A 20,047-nucleotide genomic window follows, 5' to 3' on the forward strand; every position below is an offset into this window, starting at 1 on the left:
TGAGCTATATAACACAAAATCTTAGTTGATTAAAAACTTGCTGCCAGTCATCTATCATCTACGAATATCGACTCCTAGATAATGTTTATCGAGATGGAATATTTCAATCATTTCAAAAACCGACGAGTCCCAAATAGGACGAAACGCGTGTCCTGGATTCCACTGCTAGCCAATATCCATCTTTGCATATAATGCTTGTGAATTAAGGCTATATCAAAGCGATACGCACAGTATGCACATATGCCAATAACAGACTGATCAATTGCAGTCTTAAATCACAATGGGAAGATTCAAGCAAACAATAACATGTGAATTTAAACTTCACACGATTGCACAAGCAAGTGGCTAGCAGGACTCAGTAGGTAAGTGAATAACGAGATAGCGTTTGAAGTGAATGATACTGGGTTCGAGTCTCAGAGTGAACATCAACTCTCTGAGATGCATGTACATCCAGCCAACGAGTCTCAAATAAGACGAAACGCGTGTCCTGGATTTCTCTGTTAGCTACTATCCATCTTTGCATATAATGTAAGAAGTTAGTTTCTATGAAACTTAGCCAATCGATCAAATCAAATCATGTCTAATTGTACGTAAAACAATCATTCTTATATTCTTAATGTGTTTTTACATTCATGAATGCACATGTAACTCATGTTTATTATTTCATGTATACTAAGTGTTTACTATGAGAAGTTGTAATGTAATCAACATATAATTGTGTACTTTGTTCTAATTAGTAATATACATATAATTAATCACATGTATTCCATAAAAAAACTTGAATTAGAAATCATGCACGTTCAATGTTCAAATTGTTTATTAAAACAAAAATGTAATTGGTATCAGAAGGGCTATTTGTGGATATTATGCTAGTTTAATTATTGGATTCATGAGTCAATTGAAGCTAGATCACCATGAAAAACCTGAAAGCACTGGACGGCTGTTTCGTTCTAGTGTGGGACTTTTCCTTGGCAGTGCGCATCCACGATCCCACCTTGCGAGATTCGAACACAGGAACTATCAGTCTCGCGCGCGGACGCTTAACCTCTAAACCATTAAGCCTGTCGGCATCCAATGGTGTTAATGTCTAACTTCAACCAATCCACGAGATTGAGCCACCGTCCAATATTGTCTTCAGTAAGTTTTTATCTCACAATAGACCCTATTGAACTCCATTGGTCACTACTTCTCACTACAACTTCAGGAAATACCTCTTGAAGCCAGTTACTAGTGAGCATATGTTGATTCATATCAGAAGGGGTTTTTGTGGATATTATGGTAATTTCAATAGTTCAGATAATGAGTTGTGAGATAGTAACTCACTGAAGACAATCAATGGTTGATATGTCACTCAATTTCATGAATTAGTTAAAGTCGGTGGAGTTTCGTTATCTGAGCTGGATGGCTTGGTCGTGGAGTTTTCATCGTTCTTCTGAACGACATCATCAGCACAAACTTCAGATAGAAGTGAAGTGTTCGAATTTCTCCATATGTGTTTCACAGCTTGTTCTCTGCACCTCGATGTTGATTGATTCTTATTGACTTTAAATTTGTCATTGTTTACTTCTTTGTTTTGGTTGTGTCTCCCATTGGTTTGATTTTTGTTCCTATATTTATGCATGATTTTCCTGATTGGTTGATAAATTGGATTGATTTCAATATGTTTGTTGATTGACCTAAGTGCCAGGCTTCTAAAAATTCTCTGGTGTTTTTGGAGTTTCCTCTGTCTAAGATTTCTACATTTTTCCAATCGAATGAGTGTCCGTAGTTATCCACGTGTATTGATATAAGTGAAGAGATATCATGACATTTCACTGCTAATTGATGTTCATGTAGGCGAAGATGGAGGGGGCGTCCGCTTTGTCCGATGTAGTATTTGTCGCAGTTGGTACAATTTATTTTGTAGATGATGTTTGATTTGTTTTCCTTTTTTATTTCATCCTTTGGTTTGCATAGGATTGATTGTAGTGATTTTGTCGGTTTGTGTGCCACACCTATCCCAAAGGTTTTCAGCAGTCTCGTTGCGGTTTCTGATATTCCTTGTATGTACGGTAGGGTGATCCTTTTGTTGATTTTTGTGCTTGACTTGGGTTCTGATGCTGCGTGCGGTTGGTATTTTTCGATGAAGTTGATTGGGTAGCCGTTCTTTTGAAATATGTCCTTCAGGTATTTCTCTTCATTTTTTCGTGCTGTCAGTGTGCTGCAGTGTGTACTCGCCCTCTTGAACAATGTGTGTACGCAGTTGAAGTTAGACTCTTCATCAGTGTGCATCCACTTGAGTTCTTATTTCGAATGTCCTGATTGATTTATATTTTACTCTACTTAACAATAGGCAAAGAAGTATATTTAGAATTGTGAAGTAATGAATGCTTTTGATGGAAGTTGGTTTGTTCTCTCTCATTATAGTCTGTTCCTGATGGTATCCGACCATTAGACACTGAATTTCTTGAGTAGACAGATACTTGTACTTTTTTGATGATGGTTGCATGTCAGTGAAACCAATTTATTGTTTGATATAAAATCACACAGTACATTTGTAATATATAAAAATCATACATTGCATATCTTTCTTCCTATTATCTTCATTTCAATCGCTTGTTGGTAAGAATTCCTTTTCCAATTGGTGCTATATACTACTTATATCTGTCCACATAAGAAATGCACACCATAGTAAGATTCAAGGATTAAGTTTTATATTATGTGGAACATATAACTTAACTATAGACTTAGATATAATCCTACTTAATGTCCTTGAAATTAGATACAATACATTCCATAGAAACAAAAAAACAACAACACTATTTAACCGCATAGAAGACATAGTTACTACTTTAATTTATCAATGGCTTATAATAATCACACATATCAGTAGTATCTTATATACACCTTAATTCAAATGCAATACTGATGATTATATTATGGGTTGTTATATTAACACTAAATTATATTTGTTATATCCCGATAAGAATAATGAATGGTAACTTTTGGGATCCATTGATGGTCTAATATATAAGTCGGTATTTTGATTAGTATCTTCGTCACATGATAATTGATAGTTTATTTATTATTTATTTGGACACATATATATTGATACAAGGGTGCACCAGATACATATGCGCCACACAAATCTCATTAGATTTGTGTAAGGACTGTGATACCACTTGGGTGCCCAAACCGAAACAGGTGGTTTTCTTAGGGAGCCACATTCGGAGTCTTTGACTTAAAGGTCTGATCCACAAGGCATTGGAGCAATGTCAGGGGATGCAGTCCCATGGTAGTCGGTGAGTAATAATTGGTTTATACACCATTTGTTCCTTTAGGTTACTGGAGCCAATGTGTATCATTGATTTGGAATGAGGGTTTTCCAACTCCCCTAGATGGACTCTCCGTATCCACCAACCTGGTTAAAGTGTAGGACATCCGCTTTCCGTCCTCTCAATTTCGTAAGGAACACCCGTGATACGAGAGGGCAATGAGTAGGACTTCCCTGGCAGTGGCTGTATACGTGTGTCCATGTGAGAGCATTTCGAGAGGGAGAGTAGACTCTCCATACCAGGGCATTTAGAGGCGATAATTGATAGAGTCATAATTCACAACACGATCAATACTTTGAACTGGACAAAAATATTAGTTACCTTTGTCTAATAGGTCTGAGCTGTTATCTACATATAATCATATGAAGTTTTAGTTAGATTACATACCTATCTATTTGGACTATAATCAGATTACAGATATGCATATATGTAAATACTGTAAAAAATGTATTATGCATATTCTGCATTATACAACATGTTAGTGTGTCTATTTTTCAGTGCATAAATGACTTATTCTTAGATCTACACTATTACAATGGTTCCTATATATTGACTAATCAATTAAGGTTACAAGGTGTTAACACCACATAGTACAGTATTATAATACTGTCGCTGTTTTTTAAGTTGCCAGGTGATTATTATGTAATCATATTTCAATGTTCAAATGATTTTTTTAAAATTTCGATTCATGTTCAAGGCATTGAGACTCAATCCTATAAACTAACGTGAGTGGTAACCCGGAGTGGTAGAGATCGGGCTAATCACTCACTCGACTGATATCCACAAATTGATTATGAAGTCCACAAAGAATCACAGCACAATTACTCTTGGATTGAAAAACGACAAAAGTCCACGAAAGTGGTGCATGGAATGTAGAGGGTCGCCCACTATGGGACAAACTCCAACCGATTACAAAAACAGCTATTCTAGCCCCAATAGTTGTGTCGCGCTTCGATATGGCCTGTTTCTCTTCAGAAGGGGCTAGTAGGCTTCACCAACTTGTTTTGTTGGAAGAGGGGAAGGTTCAAGGCAAATGAGAATGACAGAAATTCACCAATATTGATCTTTTTTATGTGTTTTAATAAACTTGGAATTTATATTCACATTAATAAACTTATGATCGTCATTGTTGTTACTTTTATCATTTTTTAATGGTTGGATTCATGAATCAGTCTACGCTAGACCATCATTGAAAACCTGTATGAGATGGATGGTCATTTCGTCCCAGTATGCCGAGAGTGGGGAAAGTCAGCTCTCCCTCTTGAAATGCTCTCCCATGGCCACGTTCACACAACCACTGACAGGGAAATCCTACTCACTGTCTTCTCGTAGCATTAGAAGGAGCTACAAATTTTAGAACAATTTTGAAACTCAAAGCTCAAGAGAAGACCAAAAGTGGGACATCTAATCAAATTATGGATACTTTTCTGAATATCTAAGGTGTAAATGATTTGAATACATATTTTTATAAACTATATCAATATCAAGCTTTCTATCTTTTTAATGTACACACATTTTGTGTGTATATGGTGCGTGTTACTTGTACGGGCACATATAAGTAGTATGCACCAAGAATTGAAGGTACGATTCTTAACAAAAGAAGAGAAATATAAAGAGAAGACACAGAAAAACAGAAGCAGTCTGAGTAACAACAGTAATCGAAGAACATCAAGTTTGTAAGGGACAATTCAAGGAAGATATGCAAATGATGTATTGAATGTATTGTTTTCATCATTTATAAAAATACATTGTATAGTATCACATACCTCATCTAAGTCTTTGTTCATTACACTTACGTATAAATTTGAATATACTAAGCTTATTCGTCTGAGCATCATTGAAGATTAAGTGGTGAAGTGTCTCATAAATCCATACAATATTCTGTATGAATATCATTACCATCAACCTTGCTCGATGTTTCATCTGGAAATGGAATCGTTTGTGCAAGATGTACACAAGTTATCATATCATATTCTACACAAAATGACAAATGAATTCATTTTTGTATTGATTGTTTGAATCTTCGCATTGATGTTTAAGACTGTAATGGATAAGTCTCTTATTATTAAAGTGAACGGTACTGGGCTCGAGTCCTCGAGTGAAAATCAACTCTAGGATTCAGATACATCCAACTGAAGAGTCTCAGGTGAGACGAAACGCGAGTCATGGATTCTACTGCCAGCCACTATCTATCTCTGCTTATAAGGCGACAAATTGTGTTACAAATCATGGTACACTACTCGTATTGTTTTCTTAAAATATTTGTTGGCTTAGATATTTAACCAGATAAGAAAGAAATATTGAACATCACACACAATTTTTATCCAATACTCATACAAAAGTTCAACTAGATAAACAAAAAATATTGTGGTGTGTGCTACCAATACCGGTGGATATAAGTAGTATGTGTATCACTAATCGAAAGTGAAATGCTTGGAGGCAGATGATTAAGAAGATCGAAGAAAAGCGGATGAGAACAAAGAACGATTGGGGTAGAAACGAAAAAATAATGAAGTGTGAGACAATTGGTTGACATTTTGCTAATGAAGTACTTACTGTATGATTCTCAGATTTTACTAAGGGATTCTGTAACTATGTTCACTACAATTATCCCAAACATATTTCATAAATATAACATGAATATTGGCTAGCAGTGAAATTGGGTACACTCATTTCGACCTCTTTTGTACCTGTCAGCTGGGTATACCTGCATCCCAATAGTCAATACTCACTATGGGACTCGAACCCGGTAACTTTACTATCGAGCTACCCGTTCTCGACCTTATATCCAACGGAATAAATTTTATGATCGAAATTCAGTTCTTAACATCAACAATTACATTAGCTGAAATTATTAATATAGGTACTCATATTGTGGCGTGTGCTACTGATGTCGACAGATATAAGTAGTATGTGTATCATCAATCGAAAGTGAAATGCTTGGAGGTAGATGGTTAAGAAGATCGAAGAAAAGAGAATGAGAAGAGAAAATGAACACGAACGAACAATGAAGTGTAAGACGATTGATTGACATTTTGCAAATGAAGTATTGTATTGTATAGTTCTTAAATTGTACTAAGACATTCTACAATTGTATGTTCAAGTACATTTGGTTGTCCCCCCTTGATTGTTCTCATTCACTACAATATTACTAATTTGTCATTAAAAAAACATCATTCAAGAACATTCCAGTAAACAATGGTTTAATTAAACCACAATGATTCATGAAAACAATATTCTGTTCATTTGCACTGTAACATACATATACATAGTTACTAAAATCAAGATAACTCATTGTGTTACTAATGACTAATACTTATGTGAGGTTGATTGTGTAAACATGATGGTGCCAAATACTTAAACAACATCACGTTAGCTTACATTATTAAATCAAAATTCACTGGTCTTTATATATATGGAGAGTGTGTATGTGTATGTGTGTGTGTGTGTGAATTTCTAGTTTGCACAATCAACCCACATAGTACTAGTCATCATTGAACATTGAATGACCTTCATTCAAAAAAAACACTAAAAGTTCAAATCATTGAAAAAAAACCTTTATTAAAAACTAATGTTCTACATTCATTGATATCGATTAGATTCATTAGTTTCATAAACTAAGAAAACGATATCGTTATATAACTTTGTTGTGATTCATTTTATAATAGATTAATAGTTGAATTTATGAGTCAGTGGAACCTAATCCACCAAGGAACACCTAGAAGCACTGGACGACCATTTTAACTTAGTATGAAACTCCTCAGTAGTGCGCATCCACGATCTCGCCTCGCGAGATTCGAATCCAGGACCTATCAATCCATACAAAAACGAAACAGCCGTCTAGTGCTTGCAGATTTTCTATGGTGATCTAGATTCAATTGACTCATGAATCCAACTATTGAACTGATGAATCACTGTTTCTAGTTAAACATTTTCAACATTATTAATCATAATTTCTTAGTGAAAATTTCAAAGAATTCATGGCACTAATAAACAGAACATTGTAATGAAGGTGAATCTGTTAAAGTTGTGTTATATGACACAAGTTAAGAGAAGATGGTAGGTAAAAGTCGTTTAAACTTGAATTAGTAGCTTGACGATATGAGTATGGGTTTGGACTATAGATCAGTTTCAATCTAAGATAAAATAGATGTCAAATAATCTAATAGTTGAATTCATGAATCAATTGAAGTTAGACCACCATGGAAAACCTGAAAGCACTGGATGGCCGTTTCGTTCTATTGTGGAACTCCACAGCAGTGTGCGTCCACCATCTCCCCCCTACGAGATCCGAACCCAGAACCTACTGGTTTCGCGCGCGAGCACTTAACCACTAGACCACTGAGCCGGCATCCGACAGTGTTAATGTCTAACTTCAACTAATCCACGAAATTGAGCGACACATCCACGATTGTCTTCAGTGAGTTACTATCTCACAATAAACCTGGTTGAACTCCACTGGTCATTACTTCTCACTAGAACTCCAGGATATACTTCTTGAAGCCAGTCACTAATGAGCATATGTTGATTCATATCAGAAGGGGTTTTTGTGGATATTATAGTAATTTCAATGGTCCCACAATAGGACGAAACGGTCGTTCAGTGCTTCCAGGTTTTCCATGATGGTCTAGCTTCAACTGACTCGTGATCTTAACCATTGAAATAATTTGAATTTTTCGATGGTTGGTATTTCTGACTGAAATTTGATCAATCTTAATTTGCTGTAATACATCCGATAAGGATTATCTGAATGTAACCATCGTGACATAAATTAGTATAGAATAGATTTACATCTGAAGTGAACGGTACTAATGTTCGAGTCCCGAAATGAATATCAAATATGGGATGTAGGGACATCCAATTAAGGGTTTCTAAATAGAATAAAATACACGTCCTAAATTATACCACCAGTTACATGAACAATAAGGTTTGATGAGAATTAAAACAAACAAACAAACTCTGTATAATTGTTATACCCCGACGAGAATAATGACTGGTAACTTTGGGGATCCATTTATGGACCAATACTATGTGTATATTTTTATCGTATAATTGTTATATAACTAAACTATACATATTCGTGTCCCTCTTATTATAAGCTCTATTTTGATCTATGAATTGTTACTATACGATTTACCATTCTTGAATTATACCCTATCTGTAAATTATTACATCCCACATACATAGTCACTTTTGGTTAAATCTTGTAGAAATGTTGTTTCATATTATATGGTACGTTGTGGTCTGTCTGGTTGGTATATAAACCCCGTATGTTTGAAAATAAATGATTCGATATTGCAGAGGCTGAGATTGGTGTTCTGGATTTAACTGGTTGGGCTAGGCGGAAAGCCGGACCAATCAGGACTCTAGACTGTTCGTACGTGTTTTACGCGTCATTGGTCCGATGGATAGCTCACTACTCTCTAATTGGCGGTATCATTACGTTATACATTAATAGAGCATACAGGTCACAATTTATAACAATAATTTACCCCATCCTTTCATTGCTTGATAAAGTTCTTCAGCATCTTTTTCAGGATTAGTATTTGATTGAAGTTTTAATGTAGGTTGATAAATTTCACCATTTGGACCATATATTTGTAATTTACTTCTTCCCATTATTAGAATTGAATGTTTAGGAATAAACTTGCTAAATAAGAGAATAAGAAAAAAACAAAAATGAAATAAGCATTGATGATTATGTCAGTCAGTCAGTTAGCTACAACGTAGGATCAGGCACATATATGCATCGGTCGAAGTTCCCATATCCCATTAACACAACAAGATGGACACCAGATTCATAAAAGTAGTTAATTTAGTGGTAGTAATATATAAATGAAAGATTGTAATAAGGATATACTACAGAAAGAATGAATTAGTTCATACAAAGATATGAAGCGATTTTAATCTCTTAGTTTAAGGGAAGACAGAGGGTGTATAGACCGACGCCATTGTGATGGATTCTGAGCCATGTCACCACGTCTCCAACCATTGGTTACGATAGTCACGTGGACCCTAACTGAGTAGTGTGCATCTACGAACATGGCTCAAACTAGAAGTTAGTGACTTCAAGCACTGATGATTATGTAATAGTTAACTATTTAAAACAAGTAGTTGAGATTCTAAGTGTCATTAACAAGGATGTCTTATTATTATTATTATTATTTATTTGAACACCGGAATATTGGTATGAAGGGGTAGCGAATAGAAATACGCCACACAAGTCACTTGATTTGTGTGTGGGCTATGATACTCTCCGAGTGCTCAAACCGAAATACGTGGTTTTCTTAGGAGGCCACATCCGGAGCCTTTCACTAAAGGTCTGATCCACAAGGCAGTGGGACAACATCAGGAGATGCAGTCTCATGGTAGCTGATGACCAACGATTGGTTCATACGCCATTTGTTCCTTCAGAATATTGGAGCCCATGTGCATCATTGGTTTGGAATGAGGGTTTTCCAACTCCACTAGATGGACTCTCCGTATCCACCAACCTGGTTAAAGTGTCGGACATTCGGTTTTCGTCCTCTTAATTTCGTAAACAACAGTAATGCCGCGAGAAGGCAGTGAGTAGGACTTTCCTGGCAGGGGTTGTATGCATGTGTCCATGTGAAAGCATTTCGAAAGGGAGAGCTGAGTCTTCCCACTCCTTTCCATACCACGACATTTGGGGGCAGATTTTACTAAGATATTCTCTAATTTTCTATTCAAACACATTCAATTGTCTCCATTTATGTTCTCATTCACTATAGTTGTACATTTAAACTTTAGATCTAATTAAGATCTCAAGAGAATATAACAGGATCTGATATCATTCAATTGGCTTTCTGATGTTCTGATTGGCTATTTGAAGAAAGGAAGTGTTGGTTTTGTTATTAATTTGATACTAGATGGTACTAACATTCATAATCAAACACTGAAAACTATTTATTCAAGAAAATAGAATAAGGATAATTAAAATTTATATAAGTGTAAATTATAATTATACCAAATGCACAGTATGAATGGTAACCTCATAGTACTGAATTCATAAGTACTTGATATAAAATACATCGTTCGAACCTTTTGGCAAGCAGTGTTAAAAGGATAAATGAATTGGATTGATAACAGTTGTAACTTTTAAAGTGTGTACACACTAACAACGAACTCTAGATAGTTATACAACTTCCAATTGAATGAAGTCGTAATGACGAATTCTTGAGCTAATCCGTGTCGGGTAGAGGCAGATATCTACCTCAATACAATGGAAGATGGTCGCGCAATCTCGTGGATTGGTTTCGGTTAGACATTAACACCATTGGATGCCGGCTCAGTGGTCCAGTAGTTTAGGCGTTCGCGCGCGAGACTGAAGGCCCTGGGTTCGAGTCCCGCGAGAGGGATCATGGATGAGCACTGTTGAGGAGTCTCACGATAGGAGGAAACGGTCATCCAGTGCTTCCAGATTTTCAATGATGGTCTAAAATCAATCGGTTCACGATCTCAACCCAATTCTTGAGATTTTTACGACAAAAATGAAACGATTTCTAATATTTTCTAATTTTCAATAATCCTCTTGAAGCTGTTGTTATGTAATGAAAATCATATTAATACCATTACATTAAATAAATATTGTTAAACAAGTGGCCATTGTGAAATTTGAATACTATGTGGCTACTTCTCGTGGAGGAGCATAGGCTACCCACCAGAACTCTCCATCCGACCCTGTCTTGCCCAATGCTTTCCAGTTGTCATTCATCTTTTTCATATCTGCTTCTATTTCCCGATGTAATGTGTTCTTTGACATTCTTCTTTTCCGCTTCCCTTCAAGATCACAAGTTAGGGCTTACCTCGTGATCCAGTTTGGTGATATCCGTATTGTCTGTCCTATCCACTTCCAATGTCATTTCGTACTTTCCTCTTCAGCTGGAAAGCGGTTTGTCCTCTCCCACCGTGTGGAGTCGCTGATGGTATCCAGCCAGTGAATGTTGAGTATCATGTGTAGACAACTATTTGTAAATACTTGTACCTTCTTGATGATGGTTGTAATAGTTCTCGAAGTTTCAGCTCCGTACAGTAGAACTGTCTTGACGTTTGTATTGAAGATCGTGACTTTGATATTGGTTGAAAGTTGTTTTGAGTTCCATATGTTCTTCAATTGTAGGAATGCTATCCTTGTTTTGCCAATCCTTACCTTTACGTCTTTATTCGATCCTCCTTTTTCATTGATGATGCTTCCCAAGTTCGTATATATTGAAAACTAAGTACTTTGTGGTCTTATATTTTAACTATTAATAATCATGTTAGTTCAGTCAGTCAGCTACAACGTAGGACCAGGCACATATATGCATCGGTCCAGGTTGCCATACCTCATTAACACAACAAGATGGATCACGAGTCAGTTGAAGCTAGACCATCGTGGAAAACCTGGAAGCACTGAACGGCCGTTCCGTCCTAATGTGGGACCATTGAAATTACTATAATATTCACAAAAAGCCCTTCTGATATGAATCAACATATGCTCATTAGTGACTGGCTTCAAGAGGTATATCCCGGAGTTCTAATGAGAAGTAATGACCAGTGGAGTTCAACCAGGTTTATTGTGAGATAGTAACTCACTGAAGACAATCGTGGATGTGTCGCTCAATTTCGTGGATTAGTTGAAGTTAGACATTAACACCGTCGGATGCCGGATCAGTGATTGCGTGCGAAACCAGTAGGCCCTGGGTTCGAATATCGCAGGGGGCGATGGACACCGGATTCATAAATGTAGTTAATATAATGATCTAGAAGTTAAGTCTCCGCGCACCATACCGAATATCTTGGTTTAAATACCTACTAGTGAGGTCATAGATGTGCACTATTCAAGAGTCTATGCTAGAATGATATGACTATCTTACGTTTCTTGATTTCGATGATTATCTAACTTAAATCAAATCATGATCAAATCAAGATCTGATTCCATTCATTTGATTCTAATTGGCTATTTGAAGAAAGGAAGGGTCGGTGTTGTTTATTGATTACATAATAAACACATCAATGTAGATATTTGAAACAAGAGCGTAGGCAAATGAATAGCAAATATTTATTTTAATTATTATCTAATTTCACATATTCTGATGTTATTTGCACAATTAAATGGTAATTCAATGTTTCTATACCATAGTGTTTTTTTCTTCTGGCATAAACAAGATATGTACATATGTACCTATTGTAAATGAATTGAAATACTTGTTTAAACATGTATTTCCGCACAATTAATATCTTAATAGTTATGTATAGTGTATACTACTGATATCAATAGATATAAGTAGTCAGTCAGCTACATCGTAGGATCAGGCACATATATACATCGGTCGAAGTTCCCATACCTCATTAGCACAACAAGATGAACACCGGATTCATAAAAAAAGTTAATTCAATGGTGGTAATATATAAAAGAAGGATTGCATATAAGGATATAGTACAGAAAGAAAGAATTAGTTCATAGAAAGATATGAAGCGATTTTAATCTCTTAGTTTAAGGGAAGACAGAGTGTGTATACATTTACTCCATTGTGATGGATTCTGAGCCATGTCACCAAGAGTCTCCAACCATTGGTTACGACAGTCACGCAGACCCTAATCAAGTTGTCTGTATCTCCCAACATGGCTAAGATTAGAAGTTAGTGACTTTGTAGATGGATGCCACGTTTTGGTTTGGCCATCCCTAACCTTCTTCCAACTAATCCTAACACTAGTTAGCATTGTGCGTCGTGGTAATCGGTGTTTAGGCATACATGACACGTGGCTTTTAAGTGATTCATAGTTGAGATTACTTTTACAACCATGATAATTTGACGAAACGATGGTTATAAAATGGACTGTTTTTAGTGAAAAAAATGGATAGATCGAAGAAATTTCTTTTTTATTTTTTCATTATGGCTTTACAGTAATATATAATTCACAATAATTAAACGATAGTCATAGAGTATTTAATTGAGCTCATGAAGCGACTGATGTAAGACCACCATTGAAAACCTGAAATCACTGGACAATTGCTTCGTCTTATTGTTGAACTCCTCAGTAGTGCACATCCACGATCCCGCTTGAGGGAGCAATTACTTAACGGATTTTTATAAGATCGATTTTTGGTAGATTAGCCTATTCTATTTCATTTCCAAGTGAATTAAATTCTGATTATTAGTGTCGACATAAATAACAGAGTTGTTTAGTTTGTAGAGACTAGATGAAAGATTAAATTGAACTGAGATGACGGTATATCAAACTGACGAGTCCCAAATAGAACGAAACGTGATTCATGGATTCCACTGCTAGCCACTATCCATCTTTGTATGTAATGCTTGTGACTTACGACAATATCAAGACAATCCGCATAGGATGTATATATGCCAATAAGAGACACTATTAGCAACAACGTACTGTGCGAGAGAACAAACCAGATCCCAGCGGAGGAAGAAATCAGGAAGAAGCGCTGGAAGTGGATAGGACACACATTGAGAAAAGCACCCAACTGCGTCACAAGACAAGCCCTCACATGGAATCCTCAAGGCCACAGGAAAAGAGGAAGACCAAAGAACACATTACGCCGAGAAATGGAGATAGACATGAGAAAAATGAACAAGAATTGGATGGAACTAGAAAAGGCCCAGGACAGAGTGGGTTGGAGAATGCTGGTCAGCGGCCTATGCTCCATTGGGAGTAACAGACGTAAGTAAGTAAGTAAGTAAGTAAGTAAGAGACTGGTCAATTCATAAGATACAAGCAAATCATACTAAGTGAAAATATATGTATATTTGTAAAATAATAAATCAACCAAAGTAATTCGGAAGTCAATGATAACAATGAAATAGAATACGTGATTCATCATCATAATTGGCAAGTACACGTTGATGGTGAATAACAAATGTGTTCATTGTGAATGAATAGTATGATAGTATGTGTGAATGAATCCACTTACATAATAAGTAGGTCAAAGTTTAAAGAAACAACACAATCAATTTATGCATATAAATGTTAAAGAAGAGAAAAGCAACTAACAAAGAATAGATATAATTGATCATTATTGTCTGTTAGGTTTGATTTCTGATAAAGAAGACATGATAGAGACATGAAGAACCTTTTTGTGAATACAAAATCTAATGTTGTCAGCTTGAATCTTTATAGCTTCTGTCTGAAGTAGGTGACTATTGCAATCAATTATCGGAGACTCTAGGTGACATGGGTCAGAATCGATCACAATGGTGTAGGTGTATACACTCTCTGTCTTCCCTTAAACTAAGAGATTAAAATCGCTCTATATCATTCTTTCTACGAACTCTTTCTTCCTGTGCTATGTCCTTATATGCCATCTTTCTTTTATATATTGCCACCATTGAGTTAACTACTTCTATGAATGTGGTGTTTATCTTATTGTGCTAATAAAGTGTGGCAACTTGGACCGTTACCATATATATATATATATATATATATATATATATATATATATATATATATATATCCCTGGTCCTACGTTGTAGCTGACTGACGGACTGACTGACTGACATACAGACATAGCACATTTTCTCTAGCTAGGGCATTTGGAAGGGAGCCTATATGTTTATAACACTCGATTTGATATTCAATTACAACTATTTATTTCATTTCAATTTTTAATTCAACAAAAATTATATTTTAACTTCATTATTTCAATGAAAGACTAGTAAATTAAGAATATTCCAGGGTACAAAATATCTTTGAGTAAACAAACATTACGTCTACAACTAATATTCTGTTCAAAACTCAAGTTTATGTCACTCGTACGAAATTAAGTGAATCTTACAAGTGGAAGACTCTCTCTCTCTATCGCTCTCTGTTGAGTCGGCTTCCGAGAACTACAATGGATCCTCCAGAGGCCCTAAAAGAGCTGAAGACTTCTAGCCAATCAGAACATGATGGAGCTTTCTAGAAAACCAAAGTGGCATGCTATTATTGTTTAGTAGCATAATATGCCTCTTAGCGGATTGGCCGAAATATAATGTTGATTTAACAAATGCTAATATCTATAAATACCCGTGATTTTCTGTGCACTTTGATTCTTACCAAATAAGCACTTCTTCAGTTTTTCTGTGTTCTGATTTGCGACAGTGAAGTTCAACGTTCAAGTCTCGTGGTCCTAAACCGTATTCTGCGTGAATCAAGTAGTGAATTTAACACTCTCGCTTTCTAGATTTGCTATTTACTTTCGAAATAAATGTCCTATTCAATTGGAAATTATAATTTAATTTACTTTTTGAACAAGTTCTGTTTAATGTTTCGTTCATACTTTTAGATAAGAACGTGATAGTAGATCTGGGATATAACTAATTTATAAGTTCTAACTGAGAGAGGACAATAATTAACCTCGAAATAACTAATTAGTCTATGGCCCCTAAATGCCCTGCTAGAGCTGCGAGTGCTCTCAAGTGGCCACGTACATATAACCACTGCCAGAGAAGTCCTACTCACTGCCTTCTCGCATCACGGATGTTGTTTATGAAATTGAGAGGATGAAAAGCGAATGTCCGGTGCTTTAACCGGGTTGTTGGGTATGAAGTATCTACTTATGGGAGTTGGACAACACTTATTTCAAACCAATGATTCACATGGGCTCCAGGATCCTAAGGAAACTCATGATGTATGAACCTATTATTAGTCACAGGCTACCATGGGACTGCATCTCCTGACGTTGTTCTACTGCCTTGTGTATTAGACATTTAGATCAAATTTTCGGAATGTGGCACTCTAAGAAGACCACCTGCTTCGGTTTGAGCACCCGGGTAGTATCCCATCCCGCACAAAAATCAAATAATTTATGTGGCGCATACATATTTTCGAGCCTCCTTGTACCAATATTTATGTATTTAAATAAATGAATACTATAAATAGACGATTCTCTGTAAGAATGGAATGGGGATTCGGTTATTTTCATAAATGTTGATCTCTATTTTATTTAAAAGAGTTCATATTTTTCTGTTGAATAAGTTAGTGGTTACATGAACTCTATAGTTAAGTAGTTAACGCATTGATTTATAATAGAAGGTATCAGATTTGAGCATCAACGCTGAGATTTAGGTTTATCCAATTGATATATCGTAAGAAGCATGAAGTTTAAGTCCTATACTTCACTACTAGTTACTATCTAGTTTTACTTTTTTTTATATAACCCTAAAGAACCTTTGTATTCTGCATAATATATCTTATGATTTATATGTTTTGCATATCCTTCTTACACTGTATATCACTTGCATTAACATGATTGTTTTTGAGGATAACATATAACTAAATTCTTATTAAAGATCCTATGCTATCATGATGAAATATTTTACAATTATACTGTAATGAACTAAAATATTTGTAATTTCATAATTGAATTAATGAGTCGATTAAAGCAAGACCAACATGGAGAACCTGGATACACTAGACGGCCATTTCATCCTAGTATGGAACTCCTCAGTAATGTGTATCCACGATCGCACCCATGGGATTAGAACCCAGAACCTTCGGTCTCACTGAAGAAAATGGTGGACGGTGGTGCAATTTCATGGATTGATTGAAGTTAGACATTAATACCGCTGAACACCTGCTCAATGGTCTAGAGATCAAACTTCCACGCGTGAGGAGTCCCATACTAATACGAAATAGTTATCCAGTGCTTTCAGCTTTTCCATGGTGTTCTAGCTTTAATCGATTTATGAATCTAACTATTGAATTATCACAATCTCCACAAAACCCCTTTCTGACAATAAAATATTTGTGTACATAGTTGATTGTTGTTGCACACAAGCCAGTTTTGATAAAAGAACAATCACTATAGTATTCTTAAATTACAAAACAATTTATTTCAATTAAATAATTTGATATACTACTGAAGTCATGATGGGGTTTGAAAATTAAGTGAAACTATGATTTGTGAACAAACCAATCAGATTTAGGATAACAAGTCTTGGATTTTGGTGCGAAATTCATTTAACCATTTAGTTAAATGCCGTTTTGGCATTATATCTGATGTCAGTTCGTGATAAAAAAATAAAATCGTAAATCTAATTTCTAACCCTAATCATTAATTGTAAATCATAATTCTAATTACTCACACAGGTTTGTAACCCTCATTGGATCCTAGTTATTAAGTGGATACTCTCAAAGTCACTTCAGAGTCGTTCACAGGTCGTCCATAAGTTATAGTCTCACCGAAAACTACTGTTAGCATAAACCTAGTTCGTAACGCAATAGTCAATAAATTTGGTAATAATGCATTTACATTAATTACTACGCAACTAATTACAAAGAGAAGACTCAGTACTAACAACAGTAACTAACCTCAAACGAAGAAACTGAAGCCCAGATACGTGGTCTGAACCGAAATCGTGGTTTTATATTGAATTTATGAATTAAGAGATATGTCAACCAATGAAATTTGTCTTCTATCAGATCTACCAATGAAATTATTTTGATTTGTAACATCTCTATGATTGTGATTGGTTAATAATACACTAACATTCTATTGGTTAATTAATATAATTACTTTCGATTTGATTGTTCCTTTTTGAAGAATATTACAGTAGCAAAAAGCTTTAGTCTACTATAATCTCAGATCTTTATTTATTCTGATCTTCACAGTTAAACAAAAAAAACAACTCTGTACCACATAAAAAATAAACAACCTCTCTATTTTGGTGAAACTTAGGAGGATTTTAGGTAAATTTTGGTGTTTCCCTAAAAAAGTTGTAAGATATTTGGTAGTTTTCCCCAAAATTTCCCCAAATTTTGGGAAAATGGCACTAGAATCCAGAAATTTCCCCAAAGCTTTCTATTACAGCTTCCTCAAAATTTACCCAAAACAGACAAATTTGTACCAAAATAAAGATATTGGGGATTGCACTTGATAGCAAGTGCAAAAATAACAACTATTTGAGATAAAAAAAGCTTTATTTACTCTGTTTGTCAAAATAAGTCCTTGTAACCATACTTTTATGGTGTGAATTTTCAATAATATAAAAGAAGTCGTAATATTTGTATTGTTTGCTTGAATCTTCCCATTAGGGTCTTAGACTTCAATCAATCAGTCTGTTATTGGCATATGCGCATACTGTGCGTACTGCCTCGACATTACCTTAATTCACGAGAGAATGGAACTGGGTTCTAGTCTCGGAGTGAACATCAACTCTGAGATGCAGGAACATTCAGCTGATGAGTCCCAACTGGGACGAAACGCGCGTCCTGAATTCCACTGCTAGCCACTATCCATCTTTGATTGTTGAATTAGAATTAATCCCAGTAAGTCTAGAACTTCAACAAGACAAATCAAGAATTCAGTTTTGAAGGACTCAGCGTGAAATTGTATTGCAATAATATAGTAGATTTAAACATAACATAAAATTTTTGATGGTACAGAAAACACATCGGTTATTCACCATAACACGTTATCATTTCTGATTATGAAGATTGCTTGAAACAGAAACGAAGTGAACTAAACAATAAAAGATGAAAAAAATGAGGCAAGGTTGTTCTAAAACTATAACATTATTGAAAATTAAAAATAAATTTTGAATTAAATGTCATTTTACTACTTATAGATTTAAGCGTCCGAGTGTTTATTTAGATAATCGACAAGTGGACACTAGATGGAGATTCAAAAGTCAGTTTTGAGCAAATATATGAACGACTATCTGAATAATAACTCTCCCTGTAGCTTTACTACGGTTACTTTCAGTCCTAAGCTCGGGTAAATGTTGAAAGCTGGATATGTTACCAGCAACCTCAGCCCATAAGAAATAACCTTGCAAAAATCCCTAACTAGAATAAACAATTTAATCCATTTAAACTCTGCCCTAGGGGCTCCAGGATATCCACTAAAAATAATTATTTCGCCTCATGGTGAAAGTCGAGATTCTTTGAAAGTTACAAGGCCTATGACTCTTCTAATTAGCAGAGCAACAATTAGTATGATACATGGATTGTCCGGACAATGTGGGAGAGCGATAAAACCAGTCGAATAGGTGCAAAAATGAGGAGATACAACTTGACGGTGCTCAAGATTATTGAAACACAGTGGACCCAAGCAGACCAAAAACGTTAGATTCGGGAAAGATGTTTCTGAAGTCTGGTCACGAAGGGAAAAATGTCCCACACACTCAGGGAGTTGCTCTAATACTGTTCAAAGAAGCAAAAAACGTACTTTTAGAATGAGCATCTCATGGTTCCAAGATCATGAAAGCATCTTTCAAAGCAAATAGGAAGGAAATCATAATTTTATCTGATGTCATGCATCCACCAATGATAGAAATGACAACAATAAAGATCAGTTCTACTTGAGGCTGCAATCAAACATAGCGACGAGTTCAGGAAAGAAACTCAACAATTTTTATGTGAGACCTAAAATCTAAAGTCAGAATGGACAACACTGAGTATGAAGATATAATGGGACGACATGGATTAAGAGAAAGGAATAAGAATGAAGAGAGATTTGTTACTTTATGTGCATTTAACTGATTGATTACAGGCGGCGCAATATCCCCTCCCATAAACGCATATACAAAGCTACATGGGTCTCACCGGATCACACTGCAGAGAACCAGGTCGATCATCTCCGTATCACTAAAAAAATTCGCAAGGCCAATAAAAGACGTGGGAATCAAGAGAGGGGCTAACATAGCTTCAGATTATCATCTCATGGCTGCCATGATGACGCTGAAGCTAAAGAAGCATTGGACAACTGGACAAAAAACATTACAAAGGTT

The 20,047-nt window shown here is 35.6% G+C and overlaps 1 protein-coding gene across 1 annotated transcript in view; it reads right to left on the reverse strand.

Annotated features, from left to right (window-relative positions):
* The window catches only part of ANXA7_5 (Annexin A7), a 60,267-nt gene extending 42,527 nt beyond the window's left edge, over positions 1 to 17,740 (reverse strand). The window contains exons 1-2 of the mRNA XM_035733605.2: positions 17,628 to 17,740; positions 8,807 to 8,964 (exon numbers count right to left, since the gene is read on the reverse strand). Of these exons, the coding sequence (XP_035587885.1) occupies positions 8,807 to 8,933 (127 nt within the window). The 5' untranslated portion in view covers positions 8,934 to 8,964; positions 17,628 to 17,740. The remainder of the gene's footprint in view (positions 1 to 8,806; positions 8,965 to 17,627) is intronic.
* Positions 17,741 to 20,047: the final 2,307 nt, after the last annotated feature.

This window comes from Schistosoma haematobium, chromosome 6 (assembly GCF_000699445.3).
Source record: "Schistosoma haematobium chromosome 6, whole genome shotgun sequence".
NCBI lineage: Eukaryota > Metazoa > Platyhelminthes > Trematoda > Strigeidida > Schistosomatidae > Schistosoma > Schistosoma haematobium.